Here is an 18,599-nt window from a genome sequence, read left to right on the forward strand (position 1 = left end):
TGTGATGAAAATCTCTTATTTTGTTTTATGAACTCGGCACTCAATATCTCTGTTTGGCTTCCTTCCGAGCTCCAGATCTTCCGCACTGATGGTAGTCTGACACGGATTGACATCTCTGTTTCTGTCTCTCAGACCTCAGTACTACAAACTCATCGATGAGTGTACGGCTCAGATCGTTTTGCACAGGAATGGCTGTGATCCTGATTTCAAATGCAGGAAGTTTGACCTGGACGTGGGTTATCTGATTGGTAAGACACACACACACACACGTTTGTTTTACTATATTAGTGAGGACATTGCATATAAATCCATTGATTTCATATCAGGTTAATGATATTTTCTGTAGCCTAACCCAACCCCTACCCCTAAACGTACCTGTCACAGAAACATGTGCAAAACACTTGATTTAAATAAAAACATGGTTTAGTGAGATATATATATATATATATATATATATATATATATATATATAAACCTTTTTTAGCTAGTGAGGACCAGTAAAATGTCCTTACTAGTCATAATACTTCACTTTGTAAGTGAGGACATTTGACCCTCACAAGTATAGTCTAACTTGTACACACACACACACACACACACACACACAGGAGACACTGAAATTGCACGTTTGACCACAGGGTGGCAGCATTCAGAATCCCATGCGAAACATCAAAACATCTCCAATCTCATTCAAAGTAATCCGGCTTGACATTGAGAGCGCTCACAAACAAGCTCTTTAGGATTTAATGAAAATAAGCTCATTTTCTCATTATTAGTATGTAGTATTTGTCAGAGACAGCCTCTGGTTTGGCTCACGTCAGCTGTGTGGGTCTGATGTTTGAACTAATGTTTTTCCAGCTGTTGTGAGGTTCACTCAAAAAATATTTAGGCCTAAATGTAACATTTATTTGAATGGCATTTAAAATTTCCATCCATTTTGATTTACGCAATTTTAACATAAACTAATAAACTTAACGTAATGCATATTTGTCAGTCTTATATAAATGAAGCACAATGACCAGCTTTATATATTTATCAACAAAACCAATTGGTTTCAATCTCATATATTTTAATTGAATATTGCTTGTTCCACAGCTAGCCATTATTTTGTTCATACTTTTTAATTAAATAAATGTATTTTTTTCTTACAATAAACAGATTTATGCTTATTATAAACTATTTGAATAAATGCGTTAGGAGAATGATTATTTAAATAAAATCAAATAGATGCAAATGGATAATAATATACTATGACAAATCTTGTTTCATTTATGTGTGACTGACAAATATGTATCACATTGAGTTTATTAGTTTGTTGAAACTGTGTAATCCTAATGGATGAAAATACAAATACATACATTTTAAATTTAGGCCAAAATATTTTTGTGTTGACGTGCTTTGAATCATTCATTGGAAACTTTAAACACTTTTACACAGTCAACAACCATTCTTTCCATAATCATCCATTCTTTCTTGCTTATTTCTGAACTTCCCTCCATACTGTACCTCTAATGCTTCTATTGATCTTTCCGAACTTCTATACTTTTCCTCTCTGCTTCCTTCTGTCCATACACCCTTATTTCCAAACGTCCTTCTTCCTTTTATCTTTCCTTATGAACTTCTATACTTCCTTTCATACTTCTGTACTTTTCTGTGAACTTTCATGCATACTTTGCTTTATACTTCTGAACTCCTTTGAAACTTCCCTCTGTACTTCCATTCTTCCTTTCATCTTTCCTTATGAACTTCCTTTCGTATTTCCTTCTATGCTACTTCTATATTTCCATAACTCCTCCTTAACTTTCAAACTTCTTTCCATGTTTCCTTCCAAACTTCCTTCCATAGCTTCCATTCTTCCTGTCATACTTCTCTACATCCCTGTGAACTTCCTACTCTGTACTTCCGTACTTCCTTTCAAATTTCCTTCCTTCTGAATTTCCTTTCATACCCCCATCACTTCTTTCAAGCTTCTCTCCACACCTTCTTACATTCTTCCATTTGAACTTCCTTCAATATTTCCAAACTTCCCTCCTTTCATTCATCTTTCCTTATATATTTCCTTCCAAACTTCCTTTTGTACTTTCGTCTGAACATAATGTCTTCCTTTCAAACTTCCTTCCATACTTCCATCCTTCCTTCCATACTAACGTCCATACTTCCATCCTTTCTTTAATACTTCCCTGTGAACTTCTATGCATCTTTTGCTCTGTACTACTGTACGTCTTTTCAGACTTCCTTCCTTATGAACTTCCTTGTGTATTTTCCTTTGAACTGCAGATTTTCCTTGCTTACTTCCTATTCTTGGCTGCTGACGTCAGCGCTGACCCTCCGCCGTATGACTCACTGGTTAAACTAAGCTTAGTTCGCTTTCCTCAGACTCTTTTAGGTTGGTGTTTGTAATGGGCACACGTGCGAGTGATATTGATCTGCAGTTCACAGAGACTTTAGGGTTTGAGAACAGACGCAGAAGAGTTTTCCAGGAGCTTTAGATGTATAAATGTATGCTCACTCGCTGCCCTTTGTGTGGTGATTTCAAAGACTCTTTAAGTTGTCTTATTTTAGCTTGAGTATGGGATGGCACAGAGTGAGCCGCAGATTTTAATTAGATCGTTCAGTAATCAGAGCACGAATCACAGGAGGAAAAGAGACTTGTCGCAGTGAAAGGCACTTTATACACACAGACACACACACACACCTCTAAAACCATCTATTCACTCGCTGCCTGTCTCTTTTTCTTTCTAGATAACATGGTCGATCAGAACAAAGTGGAAATCAGTGAAGCCAAGGCCACAGAGCTGGAAAAGAAGGTACTGACACACGGACAAACACACGCTTGAGTCTGTACGAATGACACCGATTTAAACTAAATCAGCGTCTGCTGAAAAACATTGAATGACCCTCCAGTATGGATCAACACCACCACATCTACTGCGGCATCACACACACACGTACACATATACACACAGACACACAGCCGCTGCTCCCAGACGCCCCCCGCTGTCTCAGCGTGCCTGTCAGTTGACAGATGTGTAATTTGGGAGGTGAGACGAGCAGAACGGAGATTTCCTGTCTCTTCCTGACATCTTCCCTCCAAACTCTCCAAACACAGTCTACAATTACCTTGTGCATGTGCGCGCGCGTGTGCGTGTGTGTGTGCTCGCATCTTTATCTGAATGCGTGTGCTGTTGTGTGTGCATCATTGTGCATGTGGAACGTTTGTACATTTTGTATGTATGTGTGTCTCAAAAACATGTCCAAGTCATATTTTCATGTTTGCAGTCTATTATTAGTCCGGTTAATTTCATTAAATTATTTTAATGACAATTAAGGACATTTAGTACTCAAATTCTCATTACCGTAATGCACACTGATGTTTAACTTTGTTTATTGTGCAACTCTCTCTACTGATTCTAATTAGATGCTCATTACTGTAATACAGTGCTTTCTTACTGTATTACAATTAAAAAAAGAACAATTTTATGTGATTATTATTTTTTAATTATCACCATATATTAAATGCAATGCAACAAATTCTGCCATTTATAAATGTCACATTTAAAAAAAAGTTTTGTATCATTATTTTTTTTTCACATTACAGTAATGAATGAGATTTATTTTTATTTTCATGACAATTAAGCACATTTAACCTTCAAATTCTCATTACCGTAATGCGTCCTGATGTTAAACTTTCTTTTTTTGTGTGCAGCGTTCACTAATGATTCTAATTAGATGGTTATTACTGTAATAGTATTTTTGAACTGTATCACAGTTATAAATATTGGTATAATTTTGGTATAAAGATTCAAAATTACTTTTAATTATCACCATAAATGAAATTCAATGCAACAAATTCTGCCATGATGTATAAATACATTACAGCTAAAATGTTATCATAATTTCTCCACATTGCAGTAAATTCCAATTAACTTAAACACATTTAATTATTAAATTATTATTAATTTTATTAGCTTAAATGCAGACTATATATGTGGTATGAATCTTTTATAAATCAATAAATATTTTATAAATACAGCTTTTTTTTTTTTTTTTAAAGAAAATTTGGATTTTCTTTTTAAACCCCCTTTTTTGGTGTGCAATGTGACCTGGACATGTTCTTGACATGTTTCTGAGATTCTCTCTCTCTCTCTCTCTCTGTGTGTGTGTGTGTGTGTGTGTGTGTATTAGAGCCCAAATAAAGTAAATAATCTATGCTTTACTGATGCATTTGTGTGTGAGTGTGTCTATCAGGAGAGTGTTTACTCTTCCTCTCTCTCTTCTCCTCCTTTCCTTTCTAATTCAGAGTAATAGCAGTGTGTCATCAAAAGAGCGACAGCGAACGACTCTCATTATTAACACATGGAGAAAGTGTGTGTGTGTGAGTGTGAGTGTGTGACCCTTCCATTTCCGCTGCTGTCACGTAATTGCATGTCTGGCTTGCAAACACCCGCCGTCAATGTCACCGGAAATTGTCAGCGTCTGTCTGTGTGAGGGAGAAGGACAGATTTTCTGGAAGTTTGTGAGGTGAATACTAAAATCCAGAGAGACTCCATTTCGCCTCAGATTTGTTCTTGAGTCCGTCCTCTTAGTCATCTGCGCTGAGAACAACAAACCACCTTCATAGTGATAAACTGTGATGATCACTGTGTAAACACGTCGCGACAGTTTGAGAACACAATACGTCACTTTTGTCAAATGAACATTCTAGCTCATATACTATTTTAGCAGTATATACTGCACTACACACCTAAGCTGCTTGGGATTCTGTATGCAATGTGCTTGACTTGACCTCCTAAATGACATGCACAGCATTAGTAGCAGTTTCCACACATGTTGGCGGTTTATGCAGATATATTTTTATTGTGACGATGGATGCTGATGTGTGTTTGTGTAGCTGGACGCAGAATTGACAGCCCGTCACGAGCTGCAGGTGGAGCTGAAGAAGATGGAGGCCGATTATGAGCAGAAGGTCCTGGAGCTCAGTGCTGAGAAAGACACGCTGGGGAAGGAGAAGAGTGAGAGAGAGAAAGAGAACCAAGGCCTGCAGTCAGAGATCAACCAACTGAAAGAGAAGGTACAGGAGAAACCTACAGGAAATTATGTAATTTAAAGGAGAAGCGTGTCATTTCTACGGCACCAAACAGAACTGCAATCGGTAGGAAATAGTAGAAAATACTATAGATATTGAATAACCGTCAAAAAACATTACATAGTGTTTACAGTATGAATTAAATAATTCAAATGCATATCCCACTCTTTATTTTCTCATTCATGCATGTTTCTTTATCAATCTGAAGTGTCAATTACTTCAAGAAGGCAAACAAAGTTGGGTTTCAAAGTACCACACTTTAATAAACAAATTCTGCACACATTTTCCAATAATATATGCGGATCAGACTCTGTTCCTGTGTAAGTGGGCAGTTCTTGAACAAGAATAAATTGTAAAGTGGACCAGAATGTGTCTCTCTGAGGCGAGAGAGAAGTATGAACAGAGAAGAGAGTAAACAAATGTGAAATATTAATAGAACAGGCAGGACAGAACTGATGTTTGTTGGTTATCTAACAAACACAGACACACTACAGATAATTACAGTGGAAAGAGATGAAGTGCAACCATCAGCAGAAGTACAGAGATTTGTTTGGACTGTATACGGACGGACAGATGGAGCGTCCGAGAGAACTTGCTGAGCTAAACCAGCCCGTCACCTATAGATAAACAAGCATCAGAAACTTCTCGTTAGTGGGACGTCAGCTAGAACCTCGTGAACTACTTCAGATTTCCACAGTCAAACTCTCTCTCTCTCTCTGATGTGACATTAGCAGGCTGGTCATTTTTAATGAGTTCTGCCAAGTTCTGGGTAAATAAATTATTCCACTAATTAGACATGAATTTAGACACTCCCTCATGTGCTTCCAACTCTGGCCTGACCTTCTTCTGTCTGTCTGTCTCTCCCTCCTTCTCTCACTCCATCAATTACATTATTAACTAGATTTTTACATTTTATGAAGAAAATGTGAGCGATGCCTCTCATGCTATGGTGCTTGCCAGGGTGTCATGACTGTCATAATTTTATCGGCAACCTAATTTACGTTCCAAACTTCAATAAATGGTGATTTGAACAAACCCCTAACACTAAGTTATAGTGTAAGAATAGGTATAGAAAACATATAGATTATTCTTATTTTTTTTTTATATTATTATTATTATTTATATTATTTTGTCAAAAAACTTGCCAACTGGATGCTTAGATTATTTGGTAACATTTTACAATAAGGTTCATTAGTTAACATTAGTTAACATTAACTAATAATGTACTGCACTTATATAGCATTTATTCATCTTTTTTAATGTTAATGTCAACATTTACTAATACATTAAAATCTTGTTAACATTAGTTAATGCACTGTGAACTAACATGAACCAACAATGAACAACTGTATTTTCATTAACTAACATTAACAAAGAAAAGTAAATACAGTAACAAATTGCTCATGGTTAGTACATGTTAGTTAATACATTAACTAATGTTTAACTAATGAACATTATTGTAAAGTTACCGATTATTTATTTATTTATTTATTTATTTATTTATTATTTTAGTTAAAATAATACTATTAGATTTCATCTCTTTACACTCTTTTCACTACATTACACTGTAAGAATAGTTCTAGAGATTATTATATATAAAATATATAAATTATATTTTGTGAGTGTGTGTGTGTGTGTGTGTATATATATATATATATCTTTTAATTAAAATTAAATTGTTAAATTTCATCTTCTACTACTCTTTCCTCCTTTCACTATTTTTATAGTGAAAGAGGAATAGTTATACAGATGATTGACTTATTTTGTCAAAAACTTTGATGCTACTATATGACAGCCTTTGTTTCTTTTGTTTCTCAGATTGAGAAGCTTTCAAAAGATCTCAAAGAAGCCAAAGCAAAGGTCATCACCGTGCACGTGCCTGTGGCTCCACCCCCCGGCCCATCAGCTTCCACGGTGCCACCCCCGCCTCCTCCTCCTCCTCCTCTACCCGGACAGACGTCCATGCCACCACCGCCGCCGCCTCCTCCTCTACCTGGGGCAGCCTGTATGCCTCCGCCCCCTCCACCTCCTCCTTTACCAGGAGCACCTGGCATGCCTCCACCACCACCGCCTCCACCTCTACCTGGGGCAGCCTGTATGCCACCACCCCCACCGCCTTTACCGGGCGCACCTGGTATGCCGCCTCCTCCCCCTCCTCCACCCGGGATGCCCGGTATGCCTCCCCCACCTCCTCCAATGGGTGGTCCTGGAATGCCTCCACCCCCTCCAGGCGGGTTTGGTGGATGGGCGCCTCCTGTTCCTCAGCTACCCTTTGGCCTCAAGCCCAAAAAAGACTACAAACCTGAGGTGCAGCTGAAGAGAGCCAACTGGAGCAAGGTATGTATGTTCTCACAGGTCTCCACCTCATATTGTGGCTCTAAATGATGGTGCATTTGCTTGATCAGTGTGACTATTAGTCCAATGACTATTAAAGTTCTAGTGGCAGCTGTGTACTACTCAAGCTTGGTAATGTTTCCTAAGAAGAATCCTGCACGGGTCCTGTTTGGTAAACCCGCACCTGCCCTTCACCCGCAGTACTTAATAGAATACTGAATATTATCCGACAGCAGCACTAATTTAATTTCGTCTCCGATCCGTTTGACATAAAGGCCGTGACCTGCGACCTGAACCACACCCATGTGGTTCAGGTAGACAGAAATTATTTATTTTCTCAAGGAACACAAGCAATCAAACCAATATTAGGCATTCTGAGTTGATGCATTTAAGAAAAATAGACACGCAGCACAACATGGTAATAATGAACAGAAATAAAGATGAGAATGTGCATCCGTTGTGTAAACAGCAGCCTACAAAACTTTTGCCTACATCATGCAACAATCTGCCCATACAGGCTATTTTGAACAAATGTGCAAAAATCATACCATAGGCTATACAGACACTTAGAGGTCTCTATAAATTTAAAGAACATAGGCTATAGCCAGATGTGAGCCTTTATAATATCGGGGATATTTTAGCAGATTTACTCTGAATTTAAATGCGGTTGTCTCTCCTGAAACTCTGCAGTGTACTCGTGGCTGACTCGTAAAATACAACTTTTATTCTAATTGTGAATAGATTGTATACAGAAAGCGAGCAAAGGGTACTCCTTTTAGAATGACTATTACATTACATGACATTATATTATATTTAATAAATAGTTTTTTTTTTTTTTTTAAATATAAACCCAACTAAATGAATACAAAATCCACCCATTTAATATTTTATTAATGTATTTTAATTAAAATAAAATTGTTTTTATTTATAGTTAAAACTAGAAAAAAAAAAGAAAAAAAAAAAACTATCTGCCAGTGGGGTACGAAAAATAAACCTAATTTGATATATATTCTATAAAAACAAGACTTATGCAGTTTTGCTTCTCAAGTAAATTGACCTTAGTTTAGAAATGGGAAACAAGACGAAAGTACTGATAAAGAAGGTTTTAGTTGCAGCGTAGCCGTAGTTTCAACCCGTATATCGCCCACTTGCTGTGGAAGTGACACGCGTCCTGTGTGCAGCAGTGAATCATGGGTGACTATGAGCTGTTGATCATGAACATGCTCCTCTCCTCCTCTGATCTCTCTCTTTCCCTCTCTCTTTCCCTCTCTTGCTTTTCCTCGCCCTCCACAAGAGTAAAAACATCAAAACGGTCCTGTCTCCTTTTAGCCTAAAGCTACTCTTTAATGGCTTCAGTGGAATTCATGAGTGTTTAGAGTCTCCGTGGTTAGGGCTCTTTGAGGATGTCAGTGAAATAGCTTTTTAATAAGCCTGTGTCTTTTGACTGTGTCTCTGAAAGATAATTAAATTGCTGGTAGAAAGGACAGCATTCTTTTGTAATTTAAATTAACATTTTTTCGCTTTCCTCTCATGCTCTCAGACTAGTCTTGTTATCTCGCACCGCCCCTGACTCTCTCTCTTTCTCTCTCTCGGTAATTAGATGCTGCTGTATCATTAGAGGTTGTACCTTGTCTCCGTGTCCTAACCTCTCTTTGCCTCCTCCGCTTTCCCTTTATATATCTCTTTTTCTCTTCCTCTCCTCTCAGATTTATGTTTCTTTTCACATTCCAGTGGAAAATGGAGGTGAGAGTCATCAACATGCTCTCTGACTGACTGTGAATGTCACATTCACACATACTTTACGCAAAATCAGTCACAAATGACAAGTGTATAGTCTTGCAAGGGCCGGGCGATAGTTTCAACATACCAAAATATTTATGATGATTTTGCTAGCATTATTAAATAAAGTAGCATTATAAATATTGCAATAATATTGATGCACTTTTTAAAGGAATGGTTCACCCAAAAATGAAAATTATCCCATAATTTACTCACCCTCAAGCCATCCTAGTTGTATATGACTTTCTTCTTTCAGCTGAACACAATCAGAGTTATATTAAATAATATCCTGGCTTTTCCAAGCTTTGTAATGGCATTGAATAGTGCCCGAGTTTTTGAAGCTCCAAAAAGCACATCCATCCATCCATCCTTCATAAAAGTAATCCATACGGCTCCAGTGGGTTAATAAATGCCTTCTGAAGTGAAGCGATGGGTTTTTGTAAGAAAAATATCCATATTTAAAACTTTAAAAACTGTAATCACTGGCTTCCTGCAACAGCCGTACACGTGTTCATGAGAGAGTCGAGTTCAACATGTTTTAATCCATTTGAGAGCAAATACACTGCTGTTCATAGTTTGTGGTCAGGATTTTTTTTTTATTGTTTTTGAAAGAAGTCTCTTATGTTCACCAAGGCTGCATTTATTTGATCAAAAATACAGTAAAAACAGTAACTTTTTAAAATATTATTACAATTTAAAATAGCTGTTTTCTATATTAATATATTGTAAAATATAATTTATTCCTGTGATCAAAGCTGAATTTTCAGCATCATTACTCCAGTCTTCAGTGTCACATGATCCTTCAGAAATTATTCTAATATGTTGATTTGATGCTCAAGAAACATTTCTTTATTATTATTATTATTATTATTATTATTAATGTTGAAAATTGATTTGAATTCATTCTTTGATTCTTTGAAAGTTTAAAAAAAAAAAACAGCATTAACAGTGTTTGAAATGGAAATCTTTTGTAACATTATAAATCTCTTTACTGTAAATTTTGATCAAATGTAATTCATATTTTATGAATAAAAAAATAAAAACTTACTGACCCCAAACTTTTAACCCCAAACTTACATGTATCTAAAAATATATATTAAATATTTTCAGAAGTTTAAAAAATCCTCACCTAGCCATATTAGATAACAGAGTCACAGGACCGTAAAAGACAGAATGATGGACGTTAAAAAAGGTTTGTGCGATTAATCTCGTGCATTAACAGCGAGAGATTGAGAGGAGGAGAGAATTACAAAAGGATCAAGCATTTTTTGTCTGGCCGTCCCAGCGTGCATTGGGACCGCGTCGCCTTTCTCTCTTTTGTGTGTAAAATCTGGATCCGTTTTAATGAGTTTCACCCTCTTTTATTCTCTGTCTATTATCATATTCTGTCTTCCTCTAATCCTTGTTCTACATTTCTCATTCTGTCTTTGCTTGGTGTCTGAAGGCGGTTAGTCAGAGGAGCAGCACTGATATCCTGACAGCCTGTTCACTGCTGTTAAACTCATTTTACTCCCAAGACTTGCAGCGCTTTTCTTCTGTATAAATGAGGTTATGAGTTGAGACTGTGAGAAAGCACTCAGTGGTGTTTCATCTTCTCGAATGGGGGTAAAATAAAGCCCCGGACTCCAGAATCACGATCTACGGTTCATTAAATCAGTGCAGCGTCCATAAATGATGGAGAAACACATTTGAACTGTATGATCGTATCAGCGGCGTCTACATAATGATATTGTCCAGAGACCAGGACCGCGTTAAAGCAATAAGTCACTCCAGGCCGAGCGCTACCCTTATTTTTCACCGTGATTGAGGGATGTTGTTAAGCACAATGTCACTACATAAATGCATTAACAATAATAATCACACAAAGCAGTTCCTCCATTAAGTATCATTAACTGTATGATGTTTATGCTACATTAAGACAGAATTCAACTGATGTGCATCACAGTGTGTGCATGCACAGTGTGTGTGTGTGTGTGTGTGTGTCAGCCAATTACAACAGCTACAAATGTAGCTCATCCAATCAGATTTTAGAACCAGAACTGCCTGTTTTAATTGTAGACATATACACACTGCCCAGCAATAAAAAAATAAAATACAAAAAAAAAAAAGTCACTGTTTGGATTTAAATAGGCAAATACCTAAGAGTCTGTGATTGGATCATTTTTGCTGTGATTATTATGTTTCTTGCGTGTTTTCTAGCATATGTTTGGGAGCAGTTCTTTTAGCCCTAATAGATGGAGTGCGTAGCTTTTCATTTCTTAAACAACCATGTAGGAAGACATATCATGGCCATATTCCAGGAGGACAATGTCAAGATTCATCAGACTCAAATTGTGAAAGAATGGTTGTGAGGGAGCATGAAGAATCATTTTCACACATTAATTGGCACCTTAAATTCATTGAAAGTCTTTGGGATGTGGTGGAGTAGGCTTTACAGAGTGCTCACCTCTTGCATTGTCAACACAAGATTTTGACCAAAAATTGATGCACCTCTTGATGGAAATAAGATCACAACATTTACGTCAAGAGGTGTATCAATATTTGGTCAAGATCTTGTATTGACAATGTAAGAGTCAAGCACTCTTGTTCTCCATTACGCGACATTTTGAATAATTATTTGGAGAAAAGCATTGATGAGTGTTTTATGTTGTGGTAGATCGCACCGGAGGATCTGTCTGAAAACAGTTTCTGGGTGAAGACGAAGGAGGATCGCTATGAGAACAAGGAGCTGTTTGCCAAACTCACACTGACCTTCTCCACACAGACCAAGAGTGAGTTGATCTGCTGTCCTCCAGTCACATCACACACATCACACCATCACACATTAAACCTCTCTCTATCTCTCTCTCTCCTCCGTCTGTCTTACTGAACACAGCCTCTAAAGGTAAGAGATGCCCCTCGCTCTGTGTTTGCGCATCAGTGTGTGTGTGTGTGTGTGTGTGTGTGTGTGTGTGTGTGTGTGTGTCTGCTGAGATGCTCACTGCAGGATACTGGGCCAAACATGGATGATAGAATACAGGGATGTGGAAGAAATGACTGTCATCTCAGTGTAGAGAACAACATCAGGACCAGCGCTGAGTCTGATAATGACAGACGTGTGTGTGTGTGTGTGTGTGTGTGTGTGTGTGTTTGTGTGTGTGGTGAAAGAGAGGGTGAATTTCATGAAAACGTCTACATTTCACCTCAAAAACCAAAAGAAAAACTACTATAAAGCATAAGGAAAATTAGGTCAGGTTTAGGATCATTAAGATTTGTTGCACTGTGCGTTGTTCTCATTACAATCAAGTACATTTTCCTCTCAAATTTTAACACTTGTAATGCAACCCCCCCCCCTTTAACCTTTTTGTTAATTTTATTTATAATTCTCATTATTCTCAGTTGTGATTCTTATTTAATCCTCATTAGTTTACTATATTCATTCTTTGTCAACCATATTGCTGATTATTGTTTGGCTTTATTAATAATTTTTTACTAAATATTAGATTAAAGAGTTTAACTTAAACTTAAATGAAAATTTAAAATGTTGCCTTGACAACTAACTGAAATAAAATTTTATAGATGTTTAAGATAAAGTACTGAAATTACTAAAATTAAATCTGATAAAGAAAATGCCAAGCACATAATAAAATGATTAAACCTAAATTAAAACAAAAGCTAATTCAAAAAAAAAAAAAAAAAAAATATATATATATATATATATATATATATAACAATGCAAAAAAAATCTCTTACCCTAAAAAGTAAGCTTTTCTTTCAGCAAAATATTATTTCTTATATTTTCCCTGGTATTTCAGGGTGAAATATGACCCGGACATGTTCTTGAAAGGTTTCATGAGATTCACCCGGATGTCATATTTTCGGTGACTGTATGCAAAAGCCCCTCATGAATTAGAAATGAGCAAGAAGCAAGTGTCAGATGTGTGTGTGTGTGTGTTTGTTTCCTGCCACCTGCTCTTTGTCCTCTATGCGTGGCCTTTACAGTTTTATTGCATATTTATATCTGATACGATATACAGCACTGTCGGCTTTAACAAGGTGTGAGTGTGTGTGTGAGCTTTTTAGGTCTGTGTATGTGGTTTCGCCCTTCAGCAAATGACCTTCAAAGAGTGTGATGTTGTCATGCATCCGCCGCAGTCTCTCTCTCGTACACACACACGCACACACACAGTGTTTTCTGTTTTGAATATGGAAAACGAAACCTTGAAATGTCATCTTTGGCAGCTGTTTTCCTCAGGACCACCTGAGCTCGTTCTGTGTGCGTGTGTGTGTGTGTGTGTGTCCAGCTGTCTGAGTTGATGTAGGATAACCTTTTCTGATATCTGACTGTAAATGAATGCTGCCCTTTTCAGATCTTCCATCTGTCCGATCCTGTCCGTAAAACACGAGCTTATGTGTGTGTGTCCGTCCTTGAGCAGGATTGTGTTGTTCTTTTCTGTCAGGCGGCCGCTGCCGTATCTCTGTCTCTCTCTCCTCCAGTCATATCACTCTCTCCAGCCGAGCGAAAGGACGCCACCGACAGCCAGAACTGACCTCTCACCTCTGCTGTTCTTGTGTGCTGACGGTGGGGTCAGAGGTCGATGACCTCTTCAGTGAGGTCACGCCACTGATTGTTGATTTAATTTGACAGGACCTCAAGCACATTATCTTCTTCTTCCTTTCTGTGGGTGTTTGTTCCATCACAGTTACTGTTGCTCATTCTCAGCGTTAGTGATTTAAACGCATCCTGAACTCCCACAGCAGATGACAAATAATGCAATTATAACACACAGATAGTGCGTTGAACTCTATCTCTACATGTGCTGTGAAAAGAAAATACTCTGACTATGGTCAAAATTAAGTTCACTTATATACTGTATATCGTTCGCGATGCACCACGCGCTTTTGTGATTAGTTTAATGGCTTTTCTCATGAAATTTGAGGGATTTGTTCATTTTAGGGCTGTGACAAGATATGGTGCCATGAGATCTCACGATATGAAAATGTAACGATTTCTCGTTGAGGTGAAAATCTGTCTCGTGATATCGCCATGACGGAGTGTGAGGGTGAAATTAGCATAGAATATGCCACCGCTACGTTTACACTGTCGTTTTTCCTTTTTATAGAAATAAAAACCATTCAGTTCAGTTGAATAATTGCTATTGTAAACATCTGCTCTGCTCATCCAGCACGAGCTGCAGGGTCGCACACAGTGCAGCAAGAAATCACAGTTCACTGATCACGTGACGAGAGTAAGTGATGAGATGACTGACAAGACCATGGCGGAGGATTTGTTACACAACAGAGCCTAAGCGTCTGATAAATGTCTTATCTTTTTTTATTTATACTGTTTTTATTTTTTTGTTCAATTTGTGGAAAGGAGTTCAATTAGGTCACACACAGCCTCAATCAGAAGTTCTGGAAGCTTATTCATGTACAGTAAGGTCTGAAGAGACTCATGTGAAATCATACAGGAGAGAAGCCAGTCAGTTGAATTTGTTTACAGTGCATGTATATTGCTGTCTTTCAATGCGTATGATAATTCATACTCAAAGTAGAACTGAAATGACATTCATTCATAGTGGCGATGTTGCCCATTACAGTTCAGTACAGGCACCAGAACCACGTCTCCTCGCAGCAGATCTTCAGGTTGTGAATGTATCCTTACGCCTTCAGGTTCTGTGTTAAAAATGCCAATGTGAAAGCTAAGCAGACCAGGGCTAAATGTGGTCCAGACCAAACGAACCAAGCAAACTGAACTACAAGTGTAAACACACCCTTAAAGACCTAAACCAAATCTACAGACTCCAGACCACCTAGCAACCACCCGGAACAGCATAGCAACAGCCTGGCAGTGCATTTTGCACAGGCTTTCATTGAAAAATATAAAAATGTAGATTGCTTTCTCTGATCACATTTATACAGGCGCAAGTGAAGGCCAGAGACTCATTTCTGCACTTTCTAAGCCAAATGCTGAGGCATTTTTATAGAGGCTGTGCGAGTTTTGATGACTGAACCTTTTACAGAGTCCAATTACAGAGAGAGAGAGAGAGAGAGACAGGTCTGTGCTGATGGATTCAGCAGTTTTACAGTCTAGATGGAGGGCAGTTTTATTTTCCTGCAATTTTCCTTCCATTTCTGCATTTAAAAGCGAAACAGGTTTGTTTCACGGGTTTGTTGTGTGTGTGTGTGTGTGTGTGTGTGTATTGATTGGCTTCTCTCTGTGTCTTGTTGTGAGTCTTTTAATGTTTCTCTCCGTCTCGCTGCCGGCCTGCTTTTCCTGTCTCCACGGAGACCAGCTGAGTCTCTCAGGATCTCGTTCAGCCGCTCACCTCTGCGCTCTCACACTCACTCACACACACACACACACACACACACACACACACACACACACACACACACACACACACACACACACACACACACACACACACGACTACGCGTACGTCTCCTCCTCTGATGTGTACGGCGACCTACTTTATCATCATACACACTTGTGGCTGGTCTCGTCTCATATCAGTCCCTGATGTCCAGACTCACTTAGAGTTATAGACCCAGAGCCACAAGTGTGACAGCAGAGGACACACACACATACATCTGAACCAAAAGAGCGGGTTGCATATGTACAGCTCTTGCTGTTCTCTGTGCTTCCTTGTGATCTCATTGTATTAGTCATGAAATTGAATATCAGCCAGACAAATGCAACTATATCTTGCGTTCATTGTGTTCTGTCTTCTGGTTTGCATTTCCACAGCATGATGTATGAATGAATGGCTCGTTTTTAAATATTCCCGGTCTACTGACATTTATGACATCCGCTTCAAACATTACAATGCTCATGATAACTTTTGTTAACACTACAATAAGTAAATTCACTTGACTAGCTAATTATTCTTCGACAGCGATGCCATAGAAATACACAGCTAGAGTTCAAACACATTATTCTAAAGATGGCTGCTTGCTTGTTTCTCTGGTGCATAAGATCTAAAAGGCATGGAGATAAGTTATTATAAACATTATCATAATTTTCTGTAAAGCTGCTTTGAAACAATGTGTATTGTGAAAAATGCTATACAGATACATTTTGCTTGACTTGAACTTGAACAGTAAATCAACTATATTTGCTATTTTGAGATAATTGGCATCACCTGATTACCAAAGAAAACTATTTTGATTCGTCTCTCAGTTATTAATTCAATGACGATGGAAGTCTATGGGGAAAGACTTAAGACATTAGCCAAACGTTTTAAACATCATGTCCTGGTTTCACATTAAGCCAGGATTAGGCCTTAGTTCAATTAGCTTTTATAAATGTCCTTTAGAAGAAAAAAAAAAAAAAGCATTTTAGTCTGGGAATTGTCTATGAAACCAGGGGTATATGTGTTAACTTGAGACTAGTGAGTGAAATTACTGCCTTTGGTAATCTCCAAATCACTAATTAGTATTTCAAAAAGTTTGTTACACAACAAATACATAATTTGTATCGGTACTTTCACGCTGTTTAGATCGATATCTTCCTGCTTGACCCTCATTTGCTCACTCATTTGTAGTTAAGTCGTTCGACTTTTAAAGGTCGACAGGATGTTTGGCTGCCGTCCACCTTGTGTCTCAGTAGAATGTTAATTGAGCTCCACTTACATAAAACAAAATGTCTTAAATGATTCTTCTTGAATGTGTGCGGAGGTTTGGCAGTTATAGAGGATATTTACACATGGAAGTTTTAAAGACACAGTAGCAGAAAATTCTTGGTTCAAGAATCTCATGGCTCATATTTACCATCAGATGTAAAGGAAAATTTATTTATTTATTTATTTCCATCATAAAATGAACAGTAATTATTATTAAAATTATATTATAGTATTATTGTTTTAATTATTTAATTATCATCATCATTATTTAGTTTTAATTAATTTCTTGTAAAGAGACTGGATCCAATATTCCGGACATTGAGCTTTGAGCTAGAATTTTTCAAATTCAAAAATGTAGTAAAAAAAAAAAAAAAAAAAATCATTGTTTTACAGAAATGAGAATTAGAATCAAAATTTACAAAAAAAAATGACAAATGTCCATATAATGATTACGGTAATATAGAGGGAATGTGCTAAACTGTCACAACAAAAATTGTACTGGTCCTGCAAATAGGCCATTGTCTTTTAAGCCAAATATTACTATTATTTTTGGGTGAAATATGACTTGGACATGTTTTCATGAGTTTCACCTTTTCAGTTGATTCTGGTACATCCTGTCCTCATATCTCAATGTCCTCATATTTTTTGTCCCCAGAAGACAGTCATGTCTAAATCCTTCATAAAATTCTCTTAATACCTTCTTGTTTTGGTCCTCACGGGCCGTTGGAACACACAAGTCCTCATTACTCGTCTGCTGTGTTTGTCTATAAGGGTCTCAATCTTAATGTGTCCTTCATAAAACAGTCTACAGAATGGACCACCTGCTTCAACGATTCCCAAAAGCCCAGATATAAAGTCAGGTCTTAATGTCCTCATAAACCCAGAGGTTCCCTGAAGTGCGCTGATATGAGCGTGTCTGTTTATACGGGCTGTTCTTATCTCTGTGGTGTGGTTTTGTGCCATTAACTGCTGCTTTACGGTCCCTCAGAGTCTGTCGTTCTCTTATATTGGAAGCCGTTTTGTGCGGCTCAGCTGGTGGGATGTAGGAAATTGCTCTTGACCGGCCTATCGAAAGTAAAAGGACTTCCGTAATATCTTCGGAATGTTCTTCCTACCGTTTTATTCTCCTACATCAATCTCTCTCTCCCTCCATCTGGTTATCTGCGCGTTCATACATTTCGTTTTTCCTATTATAACTGATAATGAAAGGAGTCATATAAATGAAAACAGGACTTTTCTTGCACTTTTTGAAATAAGACTTTAAAGACAAAGTTTTCCCTCCACTCCATACAAAATGCAAAAAGTTATTAAACCATAAGTTAATTTAACATCTTTATTGTCTTTGGTGTGAACGGCTCTTTAATGTAATTTTCATCAAGTGTGAAGCAAATTCAATTTCAGTAATAGTTACATAAGTGTAGAATATAACCATTTTAAGTCAGTCACAGCATTTTTTCAGTAATGGAGGGAGAAACAGAGGAAATCATTCATTATTGTTGTTGTTGCACTTCGAGACCACGTTGGTTGTACGTAAGTTTAAGTTTTGTTGAACTTTCTCATGAGGCAAATGGAAAATATCTGTGAAAACAATAATAATGACCATAAATCACAGCCAGAGTCTCGGCGAGGGTAAATTACTGAAACTGTCTTGGGAGAATAAGATGAATTTTCTCCCTGCATGAAATTAATGTTGTTAATGTTGAAGAAGTGTGTTTGTTTACAAGTAATATTAGTCGGATTTCACATTGGTAATTTGATTTCTGTTAAAAGAACTAGATTTGTAGATTTTCCAAAGAAAA

The 18,599-nt window shown here is 37.5% G+C and overlaps 1 protein-coding gene across 2 annotated transcripts in view; it reads left to right on the forward strand.

Moving 5' to 3' along the window:
- Positions 1-18,599, forward strand: part of LOC127525679 (protein diaphanous homolog 1) — a 98,425-nt gene that overhangs the window by 37,021 nt on the left and 42,805 nt on the right. For both annotated transcript variants that reach the window (XM_051918387.1, XM_051918386.1), the window contains 5 exons: positions 133-248; positions 2,740-2,804; positions 4,889-5,068; positions 6,902-7,420; positions 11,853-11,967. In XM_051918387.1, the coding sequence (XP_051774347.1) occupies positions 133-248; positions 2,740-2,804; positions 4,889-5,068; positions 6,902-7,420; positions 11,853-11,967 (995 nt within the window). The remainder of the gene's footprint in view (positions 1-132; positions 249-2,739; positions 2,805-4,888; positions 5,069-6,901; positions 7,421-11,852; positions 11,968-18,599) is intronic.

The sequence above is a fragment of the Ctenopharyngodon idella genome, chromosome 14 (assembly GCF_019924925.1).
Source record: "Ctenopharyngodon idella isolate HZGC_01 chromosome 14, HZGC01, whole genome shotgun sequence".
Taxonomy (NCBI): domain Eukaryota; kingdom Metazoa; phylum Chordata; class Actinopteri; order Cypriniformes; family Xenocyprididae; genus Ctenopharyngodon; species Ctenopharyngodon idella.